Genomic DNA, 16,114 nt, shown 5'->3' with positions numbered 1-16,114 from the left:
GATTTTTAGCTCTGCTTTGTCCTTGAGAATATCATCTCTTAATCAGGGTTCAGGAATATTCTGAATGAATCGTGACACTGTCAAACTTAAAAAAAAAAGTAAAAAAACAAACAAAACCCCCCTTCTGAGCAACCTTATAAAACAGCATGCCCCCCACATCATGTTCACTTGTTCACACTTTAAGGACAAATGTTCAGTTCTTAGGTATTTTTTCCATGAGGAAAAAAAGGACCTTGATTCAGAGAGAGAAAGAAGAAAAAAAAAAAAAAAAAAAAAAAAAAAAAGGCCTTCATATCAGTGCTTGCCCAAGAAATTCCAAATTAAAAAAGATATTGCCCAAAAGGTAAAACTTTACCTGCAATAATATAAAAGGAGACACAGCAAAACCAAAAGTATGAAAGCCATTCCTCCTAAAATGGCCAAAAGAAACACCGTGTGATACGTGGTAATGTCCTGTGTGACAACGGGACCTAGAAGGTCAGAAAAGGGTATTTTAGATTGGAGAACACCTTTTTAGGATAAGAGGGACACTAATCTGAGAGCATGTTTTCCCTACTCTTCCTGGGTGGGGCGGGGAGTGGGGACCAGATGCAAACACCCTTTAGATGACGTGCTTACAGATCACCATAATTTCACTCGATGAAAAGGGATTACCAGGATGATCCCTGGAGCAGCTGTGGCCAGGAGAGCCTGAATACTCAAATCCTAAATGCAGTGTCAAGGGTGTCCCCTTGCCCCGGAAGAGAGCCGCATTCGGTAGCATGCTCAGCATTCTAAAGACATGATCTTTTAATAAAAGTAAAAGGATGCATGATAATATAATGAGTGGGACGCTTAGAGAGACGGCCTGAATATCTGGGGATTTTGTACTGCAGGAGAAAAAAAAAATCACAAGATTTTATTCTCATTCTCCTTGGATAATTATTCCTGCGTGGAGGGTCCTTTGCCTAAAGGAATCAGTTGAAATGTATGAAACAAATCGGCTGTGACTTAAAAAAAAAATCTACAGCTTATTATGGGTTGTCAAGTGTTTCTAAAATGCCTTCCATTTTTAAAAATAAAATTTTCCCCTACAGTGCCTTTTCAAAATGGCTAACCTGACGTGGCCACTGAGCTCTTCGGAATTTACAGACGAGGAACCAGAGATAAACATATTTTCTTCTTAATTTACGTTATAAAGAATCCCAAAAGGGAGTTTAACTTACTCTTTATGTTCAATAAATAACAGTAAGAATCTATCTTAATGGCATTGACAACAGATCGACAGCAACAATGAAAACCTTCCCAAGTTCTAATATTTGAGAGACATATTGGTGTCCAGGCACTCAGGCAGTTCATCCATAGATGGGAAGGAAGGAATGTGGTTTTTTATTATGTGGTTTTTCAATATATTTTTCATTATATTTTCCAGATCAGTATGGTTATGATCACTGTGCACCATAAACACCCATTTACTTACTGATTCTTGATATCTTAAGGGATAGATTCCTTCAAAAATCTTTGGAAGGAGACCATTACAGAGCTAGATAAACCCAAGGAGGTGTACAAATTTTTGAAAATAGTGACATTACTTAAGTTCAAAAGGTACCACTATTCTCTCCCAAACATAATTCACTTCAATGGGGTAAGTGGAGTTAATATGAACACAAGTCGGAAAAATAATTTACAACTATATACTGTCTTAATCGTTCAGAGAAACATTTTTTTTCCCCCTGGAGATGACCCCCAGAGACATGGCAATGCCCTGGCAGGAGCCACCAAGAAATCCAATGTACACATAAAAATCATTCCCAAAGAACTCAAGCTCAATCCTTTAAGTACTTAAAACATGTTATTATCTTAACTTCTGCCAATGGAAGTCTCTAGAAAATTCACAGCCGTACTTAATTTCCTTCTTAACTGGAGAATGAAAGAAAAAGCCCTAATTATTTTCCTGTTGGTTTTGGGCTCATGAAGGCACAGCCTCACTGTAATTTGTTTTAATAAGAGGGATGGCTGTAAGGTTACTATTATATGTGTTTTTACATTAAATGCCACCAGGGGCTGTTATGTATGCTTTTTATAGATTTTTGTCTCTTCCTTCATTGCTAGGAAGGGTTGGTGGACCTACAGCAAGCAGTTCTTTCTCCCCTCTTTTCAAAGTATCTATTAATCGGTGGTGTGATGGACAAACTGAACACCACAGTTGTCTGAAATAGATCTCAAATGAAAGTTAACTGTAATGTATGGGCTTTGTGGCCTCTTCTTGGGTAATTTAGGAATTTATTTTCTTTCCTTCCTTCCTCTTAGTCATATCCTAGATATTTCAGATTTGGAGACTGAAGCATTTCTGTGCCTGGTTCACACCTCTCCTGCTACAAGAATACTATCACAAAGGGAAATGCAGATGCTTAAAACACAGAAATGAAATGGACATTTTCTCAGTACAGGAACATAAAGTAAATGGGACAGATTTTTCAACACCTCCAACAAATCAGTTACTTTGGGAGTCTGAGTGTTCATTCCAGCAATAATTCCACTGCTAAGATATTTTGGACTCCTTCATCATGGGAGACACTTCATCATTGCACATTTTGACCTAGCCCGAATACCTACTTTATTCACCAGTCTTGGCTGTGCATGACTTTTAGATATGTCTAAAGAAAAATCAAAGGGACCCTCTGAGCATAAAGATTTGCCACCAATGAAATGTTTCACTAGGGAAGGCAGTCCAAGTGATACAGACTCTAAAGTCATTCTGAGCAACAGAAGCCATCACTGGAAAGAATTCTCCAAAGATGACTATTTTAAGAAACAATTCTAGAATATTCATTGGGATAACTGTGGGCATATAGGTCAAAAAATTGTTTTTTTTAGTCACACTTTAAAAAATATGAGTTAATGCACATACCCTAAATGGAAATGGATACTACTCTAGGACACAAAGCAACTGGATTGTTTTCAACTGGATTGTTTTTAGGCCTTTAGGAAATGCCAAATCAAGCTTTTTGCCCCAAGAAGGCTCCAACGGTGACTGCTGGCCATTCTGAGGAGTGCCCTTCCCCACATGTTCTTACAACAGGCCACAGCTGTTTCTGGAATTAGGGAGGAGGTCTAAACCGCCTCTGTGGGCTTCAGATGAGGAATTCCCTATGGCAGCTGTCTGAGCAAAACAGAGACTAGACAGGAGTATGTTCTGTGCATTATGCTTATTCTAGATGGGAGAGTTGCAACCAGAACTCCCCCACCCCCACAAAATACCTTAGTTCTCATTTGATTTTCAGACTTTCAACTTTTTAAAAAGTAATCGCTCTGCCCAATGTGTGGGGCTTGAATTCGTGATCCGGAGATCAAGGGTCACATGCTCCGCCAACTGGGCCAGCCAAGTGCCTTTTTCAACCATTTCTGAGTAAGATGTGATCTCCCTCCTGATGTAATTTTCAAAAGCATACTTAGCTGGAACCCTCAAAAAAAAAAACAACAAAAAAAACCCAATGCCCACCACCACGGGTATTGGCTTCATGTTACCTGGGTTGGGAGGAGACATGGCTGCCACCCAGTACCCCAACTGGGGGGCAATGTATGTCCACGTCCGCTGACTACCTTCCTGGTGCACAAGGCCTAGACCGCTCTTCAGCCACGTTCCTGTGGGATGCAGAGAAAACTTCAGCTGTACACACACTAAACTCCTATTTTAGGCTTACACATATTGTACCAATAACCTTAAACGTCACGTTTGTAACCCATCAGGTAGCCAAGACAGTCCAAATGTCATCAAGGGATGGCATAAGCTTTCTGTAGATTCTTTTCAATTTTTTTTTCAAGATTTTATTTATTTACTTGAGACAGACGGGGAGAGCACAAGTGGGGGGAGGGACAGAGGGAGAGGCAGATTCCTTGCTGAGCTGGGAGCCCATGCGGGACTCGATCCCAGAACCCTGGGATCATGACCTGAGCTGAAGGCAGATGCCTAACAGACTGAGCCATCCAGGTGCCCCTCTTTTCAACTATTTTCAGGGAAGACGGAAACTTTAGTTTTTCCTTCACCATTCTGATTAAATTACTTTCAACCACTTTCTCAGACATCCCTGCTTCCAAACACAGATAATTCTAACAGAAAGCTTTGGAGTTTAGAAGTAGAATGAAGGTGGCAAGACAAGGGCTGGTGGGAGTAGAAAAAAGGAGGAGGGGGGAATCTAGCACTGTTTATATTCTTCAATCTCAAGAAAATAAGCAAATTTCCTATCCAAAATTACACACTGGTTACATCAGAATTACTTAGGGAAGTTTAAAAAAATACATATAGATTTCTTGGTCTCATTTTTGCAAATTCTAACCCAGTAAACCTGGTTTAGGTGAGTATTTTATTTTTTTAAAGATCTTATTTATTTTGAGAGAGACAGAGCGAGCATGTGTGGTGGGAGGGGGGGAGCAGGTCAGAATCCCAGCAGACTTCCTGCTGAGTGCAGAGCCTGACCTGGGGCTTGATCTCACCACCCTGAGATCATGACCTGAGCCAAAATGAAGAGTTGGACACTCAACTGACCGAGCCACCCTGGCGCCCCTTAGGTTTTTGTTTTTGTTTTTTTTTAAATATTTTATTTATTTATTCATGAGAGAGAGAGAAAGAGAGACAGAGACACAGGCAGAGGGAGAAGCAGGCTCCATGCAGGGAGCCCGATGTGGGACTTGATCCTGGACCCCAGGATCATGCCCTGAGCTAAAGGCAGACGCTCAACCGCTGAGCCACCCAGGTGTTCCCTCTTAGATGAGCATTTTAAAAAGCTTCCAGTTGATTCCAGTGCTGGGAAACACCGGTATGTCCTGTGCTGTGCTGTAACGCTGTGCTGCTTTCAATTATTAATAAGTATTTAACATTAATGTGCACCTACTACATACAGGCCGATCATAACAGATATGTTTTATATGCATTGTCTATAACCCCACAGCAACTCTATACAGAATAGGACTTATTTTCTCCTTTCGGATGAGGACACTGGAGACTGGGGTGGTATGGAACTCTTCTAAGGTCCCTCGGGGTACAGAACAGACTGTCTGTCCATCCTCAGGGCCAGTGCTATTTCTTCTGATCTACCCTGCTGAATCTCCTTTTTTTTTTTTTTTTAATTTTTTATTTATTTATGATAGTCACAGAGAGAGAGAGAGAGAAAGAGAGGCAGAGACACAGGCAGAGGGAGAAGCAGGCTCCATGCACCGGGAGCCCGACGTGGGATTCGATCCCGGGTCTCCAGGATCGCGCCCTGGGCCAAAGGCAGGCGCCAAACCGCTGCGCCACCCAGGGATCCCCTTCCTGCTGAATCTCCTATAAACCTTCCCAACGTTTGATGACTTTCTCCCTTCTTAAGTTTTCTAGATACAGACCCGATGTCCAAGGTCGTTTGGCTGATACCTGTCTCACCGGCAGAGAATGTTGCTTGGAAGCCCGTGATGGTGGCTAGCGGCATCAGGCAAGGGAGAGGGCTGGTGGAGCCCTGCAGCAGGGCCCCCCACCCCAGCCCACCAGGTTCCCACCTCAATGCCCAGGCAGCCTGCTCCGATAATCTCCCACTACCTGAAATGGCCACAGGTGCAACCGTGTCCCTTCCAGGCCTAAATGCACCAAACCTGCCCCAACCACTTCTCCCCTCTGGTCTCCAGATCCTTGCCTTTCCTAGGAGATGGCAACACTGGACACTTCTCCCCACCCAAGAGACAGTACTTGGTGCTGTGGCTAGGGCCTATCAGTTGCCATAGCAACATTCAAATGCGGTGGGTGGGTGGAAAGGTGCCTGTGGCAAAGCCTCCAATCTCGCTCACCTCCTCCTCAGTTCAGAAGGCAAACAAAGGAGGACTGCAGGAGAGGCTAGGTGTCAGCCGGCACCTGGCAGGGTCAGACTTTCCCGTGCAACAGGCTGAATCGTGGCTGGAGAGGATTGCCATTCACATTAGGCGAGAACACAAACTAGGAAGTCTCTCAAATGAGTATGAGAACAAGGAGGCCTGATTCAGATTAATTTGCTGAAAAACACCAACCCGGAGATGATTGAGCTACTCGGAGCATCACTCAGTCCTGTGGAGCGTTAGAAACACAAGGCAGGCCGACAATGGCTTCACTTAAGATAGGGCCCCAAGCCCGTAAACCAAGGCTTCATACCTAACCTAACTGTACTTGCAACTCTGCAGGTATGTAACCTTGAACCAGTCAACCCAGAATTTCCTGGTCAATACCAGGGAAGCTCCTGATAGACCCCTGCTGCTCCCCTTAGGGGGGCAACCTTGCCTCAACAGTGCATTTCTTGCTAATAAAGTCCTTCTTCTTTTTTAAAGTCCTTCCTTCTTTGATTGATGCCCTCTCGGTCTTTAAAAGCCTTTCTCCTGTTCAGCTCAGCAGGGCTCCTCCCCTCTCCTTGCTAGATGGGATGCTGCCCAATTCATGAATCATTTAATAAAGCCAATTAGATCTTCAAGTTTGCGCCACTGAATTTTGTTTTTTAACGAGAGCTCCCCGAGGAAATGGAAACACGGGAACTTTGGCGCTGGCTAAGGCTTTCCAGGTTTGGGAAGAAAGCTTCCCTAAAGGTAGAGGGCTGAGTGTTGGCGGCCGTTTCTGGTTTTCTGCTTGGGGATCCCATGCCGGAGGTCCCCGACTTCCACACCCCACCCCGTGCCCCCTGGCGCTCTCCCCCAACGCAGCCCTGCCAGGGTCTCCACCTCGGCTAGGAGGGTGGCATGCACTCTTTGGTTTGCAGTTTTTCCCAGGGTGGATTCTTGAGTCAACGCTCTGCAAACTCAGTGGATACCAGGTTAAGGCTGAAGGGACCCAGACAGAAAGACCTGGAGCTCATGGGTCCTAATTGCTGTTCATTCAAACCTAACTTGCTAAGTTGCCTCCGCCTTCTACAACACAAGCACATCGACTGGAAAAACACTTACTTTTTTGTTTTGTTTTGTTTTTTAAGATTTTATTTATTTATTCACAAGAGACACACAGAGAGATGCAGAGACAGGCAGAGGGAGAAGCAGGCTCCATGCAGGGAGCCCGATGCGGGACTCGATCCTGGGACTCCAGGATCATGCCCTGAGCCAAAGGCAGATGCTCAACTGCTGAGCCACCCAGGTGTCCCTAGAAAAACACTTCTAAAATATCTCCCAGCCAAACAGTGGCGGCCTGGTGAATGGAGCCCCCCACTCTCACTCCCCAGCTAATACGTCCTCCCCGGCCAGCCTGGAGGGTCCCAGCTCGGCAGCGGTGGCGGTGGTGCCAGCAGGAGCCAGAAAGGCCAGTGACTGGCGAATGGGCCGCTGCTTTGCACGCCTGCTTTGGGAGGACAGGGAGGGCGGAGGAGGCTTCTGGATGAGTCAGGTTTTGAAGAACCAGCAGCTGGGGCTGGGGGAGGAGAGGACACCAGGAGGAAGAGGAGGAGGAAGAGGTGTGCAGGAAGGCAAGGGAAGCGCAGCTTGGAAGATGCCTGGGGATGCGATGGAGGCAGGGAGGGACAGGCTGGAAAGGAGTCTACTGTCTGCCTGGGAAGGGCTGGGAAGGGCTTTGGATGCCATTACAAATGGTATGAAGGTTCCTTAAAAAGTCAAAAATAGAACTACTCTGTGATCCAGTAATTGCACTACTGGGTATTTACCCCCTAAAAAACACTAATTCAAAGGGATACATTCACCCCCATGTTTATTGCAGCATTATTTACAGTGGCCAAATCATGCAAACAGCCCAAGTGTTTATTGATAGATGAGTGGATAAAGCAGATGGTGTAAATCTATCTACAATGGAATATTAGTCACAAAAAGAATGAAACCTTGCCATTTGCACTGACACGGATGGAGCTAGAGCGTATAATGGGAAGTGAAATAAACCAGAGAAAGACAAATACCATATGATTTCACTCATACGTGGAATTTAAGAAACCAAACAAATGAGCAAAGGAAAAAAAGAAGAAAGAGAGACACAAATCAAGAAACAGACTCTTAATTATAGTGAACAAACTGCTGGTCACCAGAGGGGCGGTGGGTGGGGGCGATGGGTAAAACAGATAAAGGGGATTAAAAGTACACTTATCAGGATGACCACTGGGTAACATAGAGAATTGTTGAGTCACTACGTTGCATACTTGAAACTAAGATAACACTGGATGTTAACCAGCTGGAATTAAAATAATAAGCTTAATTTAAAAAAAGAAAAAAATGGGCCCTGGAAGTGGAGGCACGGTGCTCTCAGAGCTCCTGTCCCCACCTGTGCCCTCTAGCACCTCCCTCAGACCCTCAGCTTCTCGAACATCCGCTCACACAGTGTACATTTGACCTAAGTCTGTGGCTTTGCAGGGCCACTGGTGCTCTCCTCTCCCACGCTGCTTCTCTCTTCCAAAAACCTACTTCTTTCAAGAATCTTTCAAGATTCAAGTCCCGTCATGTGCTCATCTTGAGTGTCTCCAGAACTCCAGGATCTCCCCATGCCTCGGCACTCCTAGGGCATGTCACTGTGTTACTTTTCCAGAAAAGACGTTACGTCAGTGGCTAACGTGTTGGCAGACCTCTTGCCTCCTCTCTCTGCCTGTAGGCTCCAGGAGTTGGGGCCCGGGTCCTATCTTCCTTTCATCTTCTTCCCAGCACCAAGAAATATCCTTGGCATAGGAGCTCAATAGTATTTGAGAATGACTGCAGGTTCGACATGCAACCCCAAAACTAGCAGATGACCTTCTGTGAAAAGCTGGGTGTGGTTGTCAGGAAAGAGCTCCTTACAGAAGTGTGGGTAAAATTCAGACTGAAGGGAACAAAGCCAGCCGGGAAAGAGGCATTTATTTTGGCCTAAGTTTTCTGCAAAATGCACACATCTTCAGTGAATCAAGGGTGACACTATCTCAGGATTCAAACAGTCATGCTGTTATTGGCAAAAGCCATTTCCAAGCTTTCCGCGTTCTGTGGGAGGAAAGAGGCTACGGGGAATAGGAGAATTAATGAATTGTGTGCAAGGACATATGCTTCTCATTAGGGAGAGCCTGGTGCGGCGGGATGAGGGCGACTTCCCCACCTGAGGAGCCAGCGCACACCAAGAGAATTGATCCTGTGCTCCCCATTAGGGAGCTGGAGCCAGGGGGCGTCACTGGGGGGGCCGGCCCGCAGGACAAACACACCTCTGTGAAGTCTCTTCTGCTGGGTAAGCCTCGCTGGGCACAGCACGCGGCCAGGGGGCCAGGGCTGGGGGTCCCTCTCCTCCAGGCCGGGCTCGCACCTGCCCGTGGACAGATGCAAGCTCCGGCCCGTTACCTCCGCGCTGCCCGGGTAGGCTGGTCTCCTCTGTGGCCCAGCCGTGGAGAAGGCCCCAGCGTCCTCCAGGCAGCCCGGCGCGGCTACATCCTTAGGCCCGCTGCAGGCCTGCGATTCAGCTTCTCCTTGGCCCAGCCGACTCCTTCTATCCTCCTCCCATCCCTTCCCGTGGAGGCCTTGCCAGACTCTCTCGGGGTCCTCCTCACCGGTGGGTGGTTGAGGCAGCTGCTGGGATGCACGGAGTGTCACGGTGGGTCACCTAGCGGAGGGGTGCAGGCAGGCCCCACGTCCTTCCGGCCCAGCGGCTACTGTGCCCAGCAGCTGGCCAGCTGCTGAGGGGTCTGCAGGGGGCAGGCCGGTGGCTCCTGTGCTCTGACCAAGGTCTGTGGCACGCCTGTTACCTGGCACTGTGTGTGCATGAAGGTCATACAGGACCCCTCTGGCATCACCAAGGAAAGAAATTCTGCATTACTGAAATTTCTAGATCAGGACTTTTCAAATCATTTTCTTTTTTATTTCTTTTTTCCTTTTTAAAATATTTTATTTATTTATTCATGAGAGACACACAGAGAGAGAGGCAGAGGGAGAAGTAGGCTCCCTGCAAGGAGCCCGATGCAGGACTTGATCCCGGGACTCCGGGATCATGCCCTGAGCCAAAGGCAGATGCTCAACTAATGCCCCCCAAATGCCCCAAGATTTAAAGTTTCTGATGTGGGGCTTCCCCAAGGAAACCTCCCAGCCAGATCTCCTTAGATGTGCTCAGCTTCTAACACCCTGTAATCCTGCTAAACCTGATCAAACAGCCAAGACTGCCAGACATTTAAGGAAAACCTTAATATGAAACAGAAAAAAGTAACTGTCCTATTGGGACAGGGTGGTAATGTAAACTTTGTCAGCTGCATATGTGTGTTTTTCTTCTTTTTTAAATTTATCCATGAGAGACACAGAGAGAGAGGCAGAGACATAAGGCAGGAGAAGCAGGCTCCCTGCAGGGAGCCTGATGTGGGACTCGATTCCAGGACCCCAGGTTCACGACCTGAGCCAAAGGCAGATGCTCAACCACTGAGCCCCCCAGGGGCCCCTCAAATCCTTTCCTAAAGCATTTGAACGCTCTCCCTTTAATGAAATCTTAAGCAGAAATTAATATATAAAAAAGATTAAAGATCAGCTTCTCTGCATGAAGTTGAAGAGAATACCTCCCCACCCCCAAACCTGGCCGCCACAGCGACCCCAAGGACATCTCCGGAACATGATTTGGAAGCTCTTCTTCTATACAGCTCGGGTTTTCTTCACCAAAACTCAAAATGGAAGATTTAACAAATACTCTAAAAAGTATCATTTACTCCTGCCTTATGAAATTGAATATAATTTTGATTTTTCAGGATAACTCGGGGCTATGATCATGATCCACTACAATGCTGGCTTCGAAAATATAGATGCCCTCAGGTCCCTACTGAGGAAAGTAGTTGTTTCCTCCTACATTAGACACTGCTTCCCACACCATGCTTGTTCCCCCTCCCTCCCTCCCCCTCCCTCCCTCTCTCCCCTGCTTCCTCCTTCCCTTCCTTCCTCCCTCCTTCCTTTCCTATATGCTGTTATCAATGTTGCTGTTATCAACCCTGCTCCCTCGCTACCAACACCCCCTACTCTCATGCCCAGGGCAGCCTGCCACCGGCAACTAGATGACCCACCTTCTTAAAACCGTGTCAGTGTCGTGTCCTCAGGCAGTGTGAGGGAATGAGGAACAAAACCAGTTATCTAACCGTGATGTTCTGAATCCAAGCTCAGTGTTTCTTTCCTTCCACACATCCTCCCTCACATCAGTTTTTGTCTGGATTATAATTTTCTGGAGTTAAACCTTATCCAACAGAAAGATTTAGGGCTTTTTTTTTTTTTTTTTTCAAGAATACATACTTTGTTGAGAAGTCGTCCTAATCTTTGGAAAATGAATCAGTTCTGTATTCAGCTGGCAAGGTTCGTGGTGCATAAAGCACCAGGAGTTCTCAATTTGGAAGCTACGCTTAACCACAAAGATTATTACACACAGTAATTGACAGGCAGAAAAAGACATGCCTTCTGCTGGTCTGTAAGATCTGATGGACTCTCCTAGCAATCTCCAAGAGTGCCACCTTCTTGCTGTGTCACCAAGCAGTAATGAAACCAGCCTTTATTTGCAAAATATAAAGAAAAGTGCATTAAATAAAAACCTAACAAATGGCTATCAAAACTCTCAAATACGAAAAATTCTCATAACACAAGTCTAACTTGAATACGCCCTGTAGGGCACCTTGCTGTTCTTGGCTGCCACATTTATTCTGCCGGTTAAGTCCCTATTCTAGCGGCCCTGCTAACTCATCTCAGCATTTGATAACAAGCAGAAAACCCCGGTATCAGGAGCACTACTGATTTTGAAAAGGAAACTGTAAGTGACAACCCACACTTTAATTACAAGCTGAAGCTGACACCTTGGGTCTTAGGCAATGCACAGAGGCACAAGCCACTGTACTGCAGTGAGAGATGTCACCACATCAGGCGTCGCAACTCGGGCCAGATAAAAGCCCAGCATTATAAAGGGCCAACTGACTGCATGGACGGCTTCCCCAGCATAAGATAAGCCTGAATGTGAATTCCAGCTCTGTCACTTTCTAGCTGTGTGAACGCTGGGGACGCTGAGGATGGCACAGGAGAGGACCTCTGGGCCGATGTCCCGGACCCCTGGGAGCAATCTTGGAGCTGGTTCATGTGGCTTTTGTCATGTAACCAATAAATACCTCAGCAGTTAGGTACTTGCAGTTGGGTGTCCTACTTCGTGCAGCTAACATATTCGAATTGATGCATTTCTCTTGTGAGAGAACTGGAGTGAATTCTACTAGGTCTAGACGCTGGGACTCATGAAGAAATTCCACAGCCACTCAGAAAACCCATCTCCAAGAAGTTCCATCAGTCAAAGGGTGAGTATTGAAGAGCCATACTGTGAAATATAGCTATTTCTACTCCTACACCTACATTTTTACTGCGAGATACTTGGGAACATGGATGGTGAGAGGTGGGACACACACATGTGTGATCTAGACATGAACTTGCTGGTAGGAACACACGGCTGGCTTGCCTCTCAGCTCTGGCCACAGCCAGTAACCATCTCCTCACTCTAGCTCTAGCGACTCTTGCTCAGTAATTAGCACAGTGTGGGCACTGGCTCTTCTGAGAACAATCTTTCTTTTTTTTTTTTTTTCTTGAGAACCAATTTCTTAAGAAGTAGACAAGTGCTGCTACTGCTTATCACTATTTTTTTTTTAGATTGTATTTATTTATTTTAGAGAGAGAAAGAGAGAGTCCATGCACGAGTAGAGGGAGAGGAAGAAGCAGATTCCCCGCTGAACACAGAGCTTGAAGTGATGCACAATGTGGGGCTCCATCCCAGGACCATAAGATAACGACCCAAGTCATGCAGATGCTTAACCTACTGAGGCACCCAGGCGCCCCTCTCATCGCTAGTTTTAATCACAGAGTCTCTCTTACTTCCTGAATATGCTGGATTTCTCTAGAATCTAGATGACTTACTTTTCAGGGCTTTCATTTGCATTATCAAAGGGTATAACTTCTTCTATACTTTTCTGTCAGCTGTGCATACACAAGTATCAAGGCCAAAGTCTATTTTTCTGCGTGCTCTAACAAATCTGTGCCAGGACCCCTCACTAAAATCAGAACATAGGACTCCATCAGCCCTAAGTCACATTTATCACCCTAAGCCCTAGCAGAAACAGCGACAATTTCTACTTTGATGCCATTGTGGGGTAGCCTTCGTGTTTTCCCCCAAATTCAAGTCCATGCCTTTGAGTAGCTACGCTTCCTTCTTTGGAATTATTTTTCCATGAAATCTGTGAGGGGGAAACATTTCTTGTTAATTACATAGCAAAGTATTTACCTGGTGTCAATTATTCAACCATTCTTGTTGAAAGCAATTGAATGGAAGAGCAAAAGTTTAGTATAGATGGTTGGATTCTTATGGCTTCGGGCAAGTACAATTCAGGGCTGATTTAAATAATAAAATTAAGGGCAACTCATTACAACCAATGACCTTTTGTTTGAAGCATAAAATCAGAGATATGCTGAATTATTAGAAATTGAAACAAGAAATGAATCTGTATTCAGCTACAACATGTTCCCTGGGTATTTTTAGGCAAATTTTTGAGAAGTAGGTTCTTAAAAATAACTTTAATCCAAGTAAGTGACTCTTCTTTTTTTTTTTTTTTTTTCCTTTAAGCTGTAGATGAGCCATCAGAAACCTTATTGTACCAAGGTTTAGAAAGAGTAATGGGAAACCATAAAGATTCTGGCAAAGTTAGAGAAAGCATAGGACTTAAATAGGTAGTCAGAAGTATTAGGATACATCATAGAATTAATAAAATTTAATGAGAAAATTTTGGATTTATAATAGGTATATATAAATTTCTAGAAAGTCGCTATTTCTATTCTGATACTGTATGTCAATAGAGTACAGGCTAATTAGGCCCATATGGAGAGGAATTTTGTTCATTACACACGAAGTCCAATATCCCTCTTGCAATTATAAGTCCGAAGGGACTGGGTGGAGGGAGCTGACCAGGACTGTGGGAGGCACAGCCACTAATTCTCAGCATTAGAAAACTTCTGCACAATGAGGGGAGCACAACAGAGTTGACAACATCTGTATGGAATACGGAAAGATGTTCCAAACCAGTGCTTGCTGAAGAGCCTATTACAATGGAGATCTTGTCAAAATGCAGATTCTGATTTAGTGGGTCTGAGGTTCCAACAAGCTCCCCATCTCTGGACCACATTTTGAGTAGCAAAGCTCTAACTTACTGGCACCTTTGTGGGGATAGCGATTCTTTCACAAAATCCTGATGCCATTTCCTAACATGTTGCCAGGGCGCATCACCTGGGAAGCCAGTGCTTGAAACAACTTCAGAAATATTTCAACTAATACTTAAAAAATAACCCAGTCACTTGTCAGACTACCAGGCAGGAGCTGGCAAACTCAAATGCCTACAGATGCTGTCGTGCCCTTGCTTGAAGGGGCAGTGCTGCTCATGCAACTGGCTACTGCAAATGTGGCCAAATCGATCCCAACCTTAAGACCTCTGCATTGACTATTGAGTGTTTTCTGTCTGGAATGTTCGGCCCCCAAGATATTCCCATGAGTCTCTTAGGGGTCTAGAGGATCTCAGCTCTAATGTCACTTCTCCAAAGGCTCTGGTCAGCCAATCATTCTCTCTGACATCACTCTACCCAACAGTCTTACGGTACTTAGGCCTTATGAAGCAAACTGGCTCACTTTCTGTCTCCTTCATTTAGAACAAAAGCTTCATAACCATAGGGTCCTTCCTGGACTTGTTTTGTCATTGCTTTATCCCAAGAGCCAACAGTGGAGTAAGAAGTATGGCGCAAAGAAGCTGTTCGATAAATATATGCTGGAATGAATGAACTGTTTAATTCTAAGAAAAGAGAAGCCAAGAAAAGAACTCCAATGACAATCTTTCATTTTTAAATGTTGGCAGTAAATTAAAACACAGTAAACAAACAACTGCCCCCAAACCAACTGTATGGGCCAAATCAAACACACCTGGGATTGGGCTGTTTTGCATTCCCAGATTTAGCCCATTATACTATTAAGCCACATCAAGTCTTGGCATAGGGGCAGGAATGCACAAAAATCTGATGCACTAAAAAAGGAAGGGACCTGAAGTCTGAGGGAAAGCATGTTTTTGTGTGTCTCCTGTGTTCCCTGGGATGCTGTGCATGTACCAAGTTTTGGCGTCTTTCTAAGAAAGATGGTAGCTCTCAACCTCCACGGCTGCTCTGAGAACAGTGATGAAAAATGTTGGTTTATAGCAATGCCTGCTTTGCGAATGGATAAGCTCAGCTGAGAATGAGTAGGGGGAAGAGAGTGTTCCCCACATGATCCTATTTTTTCTTTCCCTACAATTTAGGCACAACTTCGAATTGCACATTGGAGATGCCTGGGCTGCCAGGTACAACTGCGTCCACTTGTCATGCTGCAGAACAAGCAAGGGTGCTTCTGTGGATACCTTGAATGGAGTGCATTCTGCGTAGGCTGGGTTTGCTGTGTGTGTGTGTTCCATATAGGCATGTGTACGTGTGTAAACACAAAGAATTTGAATGGAGTGACTCCAGACAAGGGCCAAAAAGAATCAACATAGGAAGATGTCCTACCCTCTCAGCCATCATTTTATAGAACTTAAAGTCTAGGATTCAACGTGGAATTCTTACATGCTTCAGAGTACATGCCGGGACAAATGGCAGGAGGAGAGTTGGTCTGAGACCCATATCCCTTCTCAACTCACTCCCCAACCCTCGTGCACATGGATGTGGATCCCTACTCCATGTCCAAGTTCATGACCCAAACAGCAGTCACTCCTTGGCCACCCTTTTGGCCTAAGGGTATGCACATGGCCCATGTATATGGGTGGAGAGGTCTGCCCTTGGGAGAAGGCCTTGGGGGTAGAGCACCTGGAAACCACTTTAGGCCTGTGTGGGCAGGGGACCCTGGAGTCTAGAGTATCAGGAGGGTGTTCTAGAAAGGAGTCTCAGATTCTAGTTGACCACATCCCTTTGGGTCAGTGGATGCTTATCCCATGAGGAGAGGGCACAGCTGGATGAGGATCAGAGTGAGGTCCTCTAAAGTGGGGTGGGGGGGTCAGAGCAGCCGTCATTCTTGCTCAGTCTAAGGTTGGTACTGCTTGAAGGGCAGAGTGACTAAGAGGTAGGATTTTATTCCAAAACATAAAATGGGGGCGCCTGAGTGGCACAGTAGGTGAAGTGTCTGACTCTCAGTTTCAGCTCAGGACCACGGGATCGA

General features: G+C 45.4%; 1 protein-coding gene and 1 long non-coding RNA gene across 4 annotated transcripts in view; both read right to left on the bottom strand.

The window, feature by feature from the left end:
* The window catches only part of FAM171A1 (family with sequence similarity 171 member A1), a 131,993-nt gene that overhangs the window by 3,296 nt on the left and 112,583 nt on the right, over positions 1-16,114 (bottom strand). For all 3 annotated transcript variants that reach the window (XM_072825693.1, XM_072825694.1, XM_072825692.1), the window contains 2 exons: positions 3,508-3,624; positions 356-470 (listed from right to left, as the gene is read on the bottom strand). In XM_072825693.1, coding sequence (XP_072681794.1) covers positions 356-470; positions 3,508-3,624 — 232 coding nt within the window. The remainder of the gene's footprint in view (positions 1-355; positions 471-3,507; positions 3,625-16,114) is intronic.
* Positions 7,693-14,645, bottom strand: LOC140633333 (uncharacterized). The gene is made up of 2 exons (XR_012030958.1): positions 10,944-14,645; positions 7,693-9,477 (listed from the first exon to the last, which is right to left on the bottom strand). It is a non-coding gene; the product is annotated as an uncharacterized lncRNA (long non-coding RNA).

The sequence above is a fragment of the Canis lupus genome, chromosome 5 (genome assembly GCF_048164855.1).
Source record: "Canis lupus baileyi chromosome 5, mCanLup2.hap1, whole genome shotgun sequence".
NCBI lineage: Eukaryota > Metazoa > Chordata > Mammalia > Carnivora > Canidae > Canis > Canis lupus.
The sequence above is the reverse complement of the archived record's forward strand: the minus strand, read 5'-3'. Positions and strand labels throughout refer to the sequence as shown.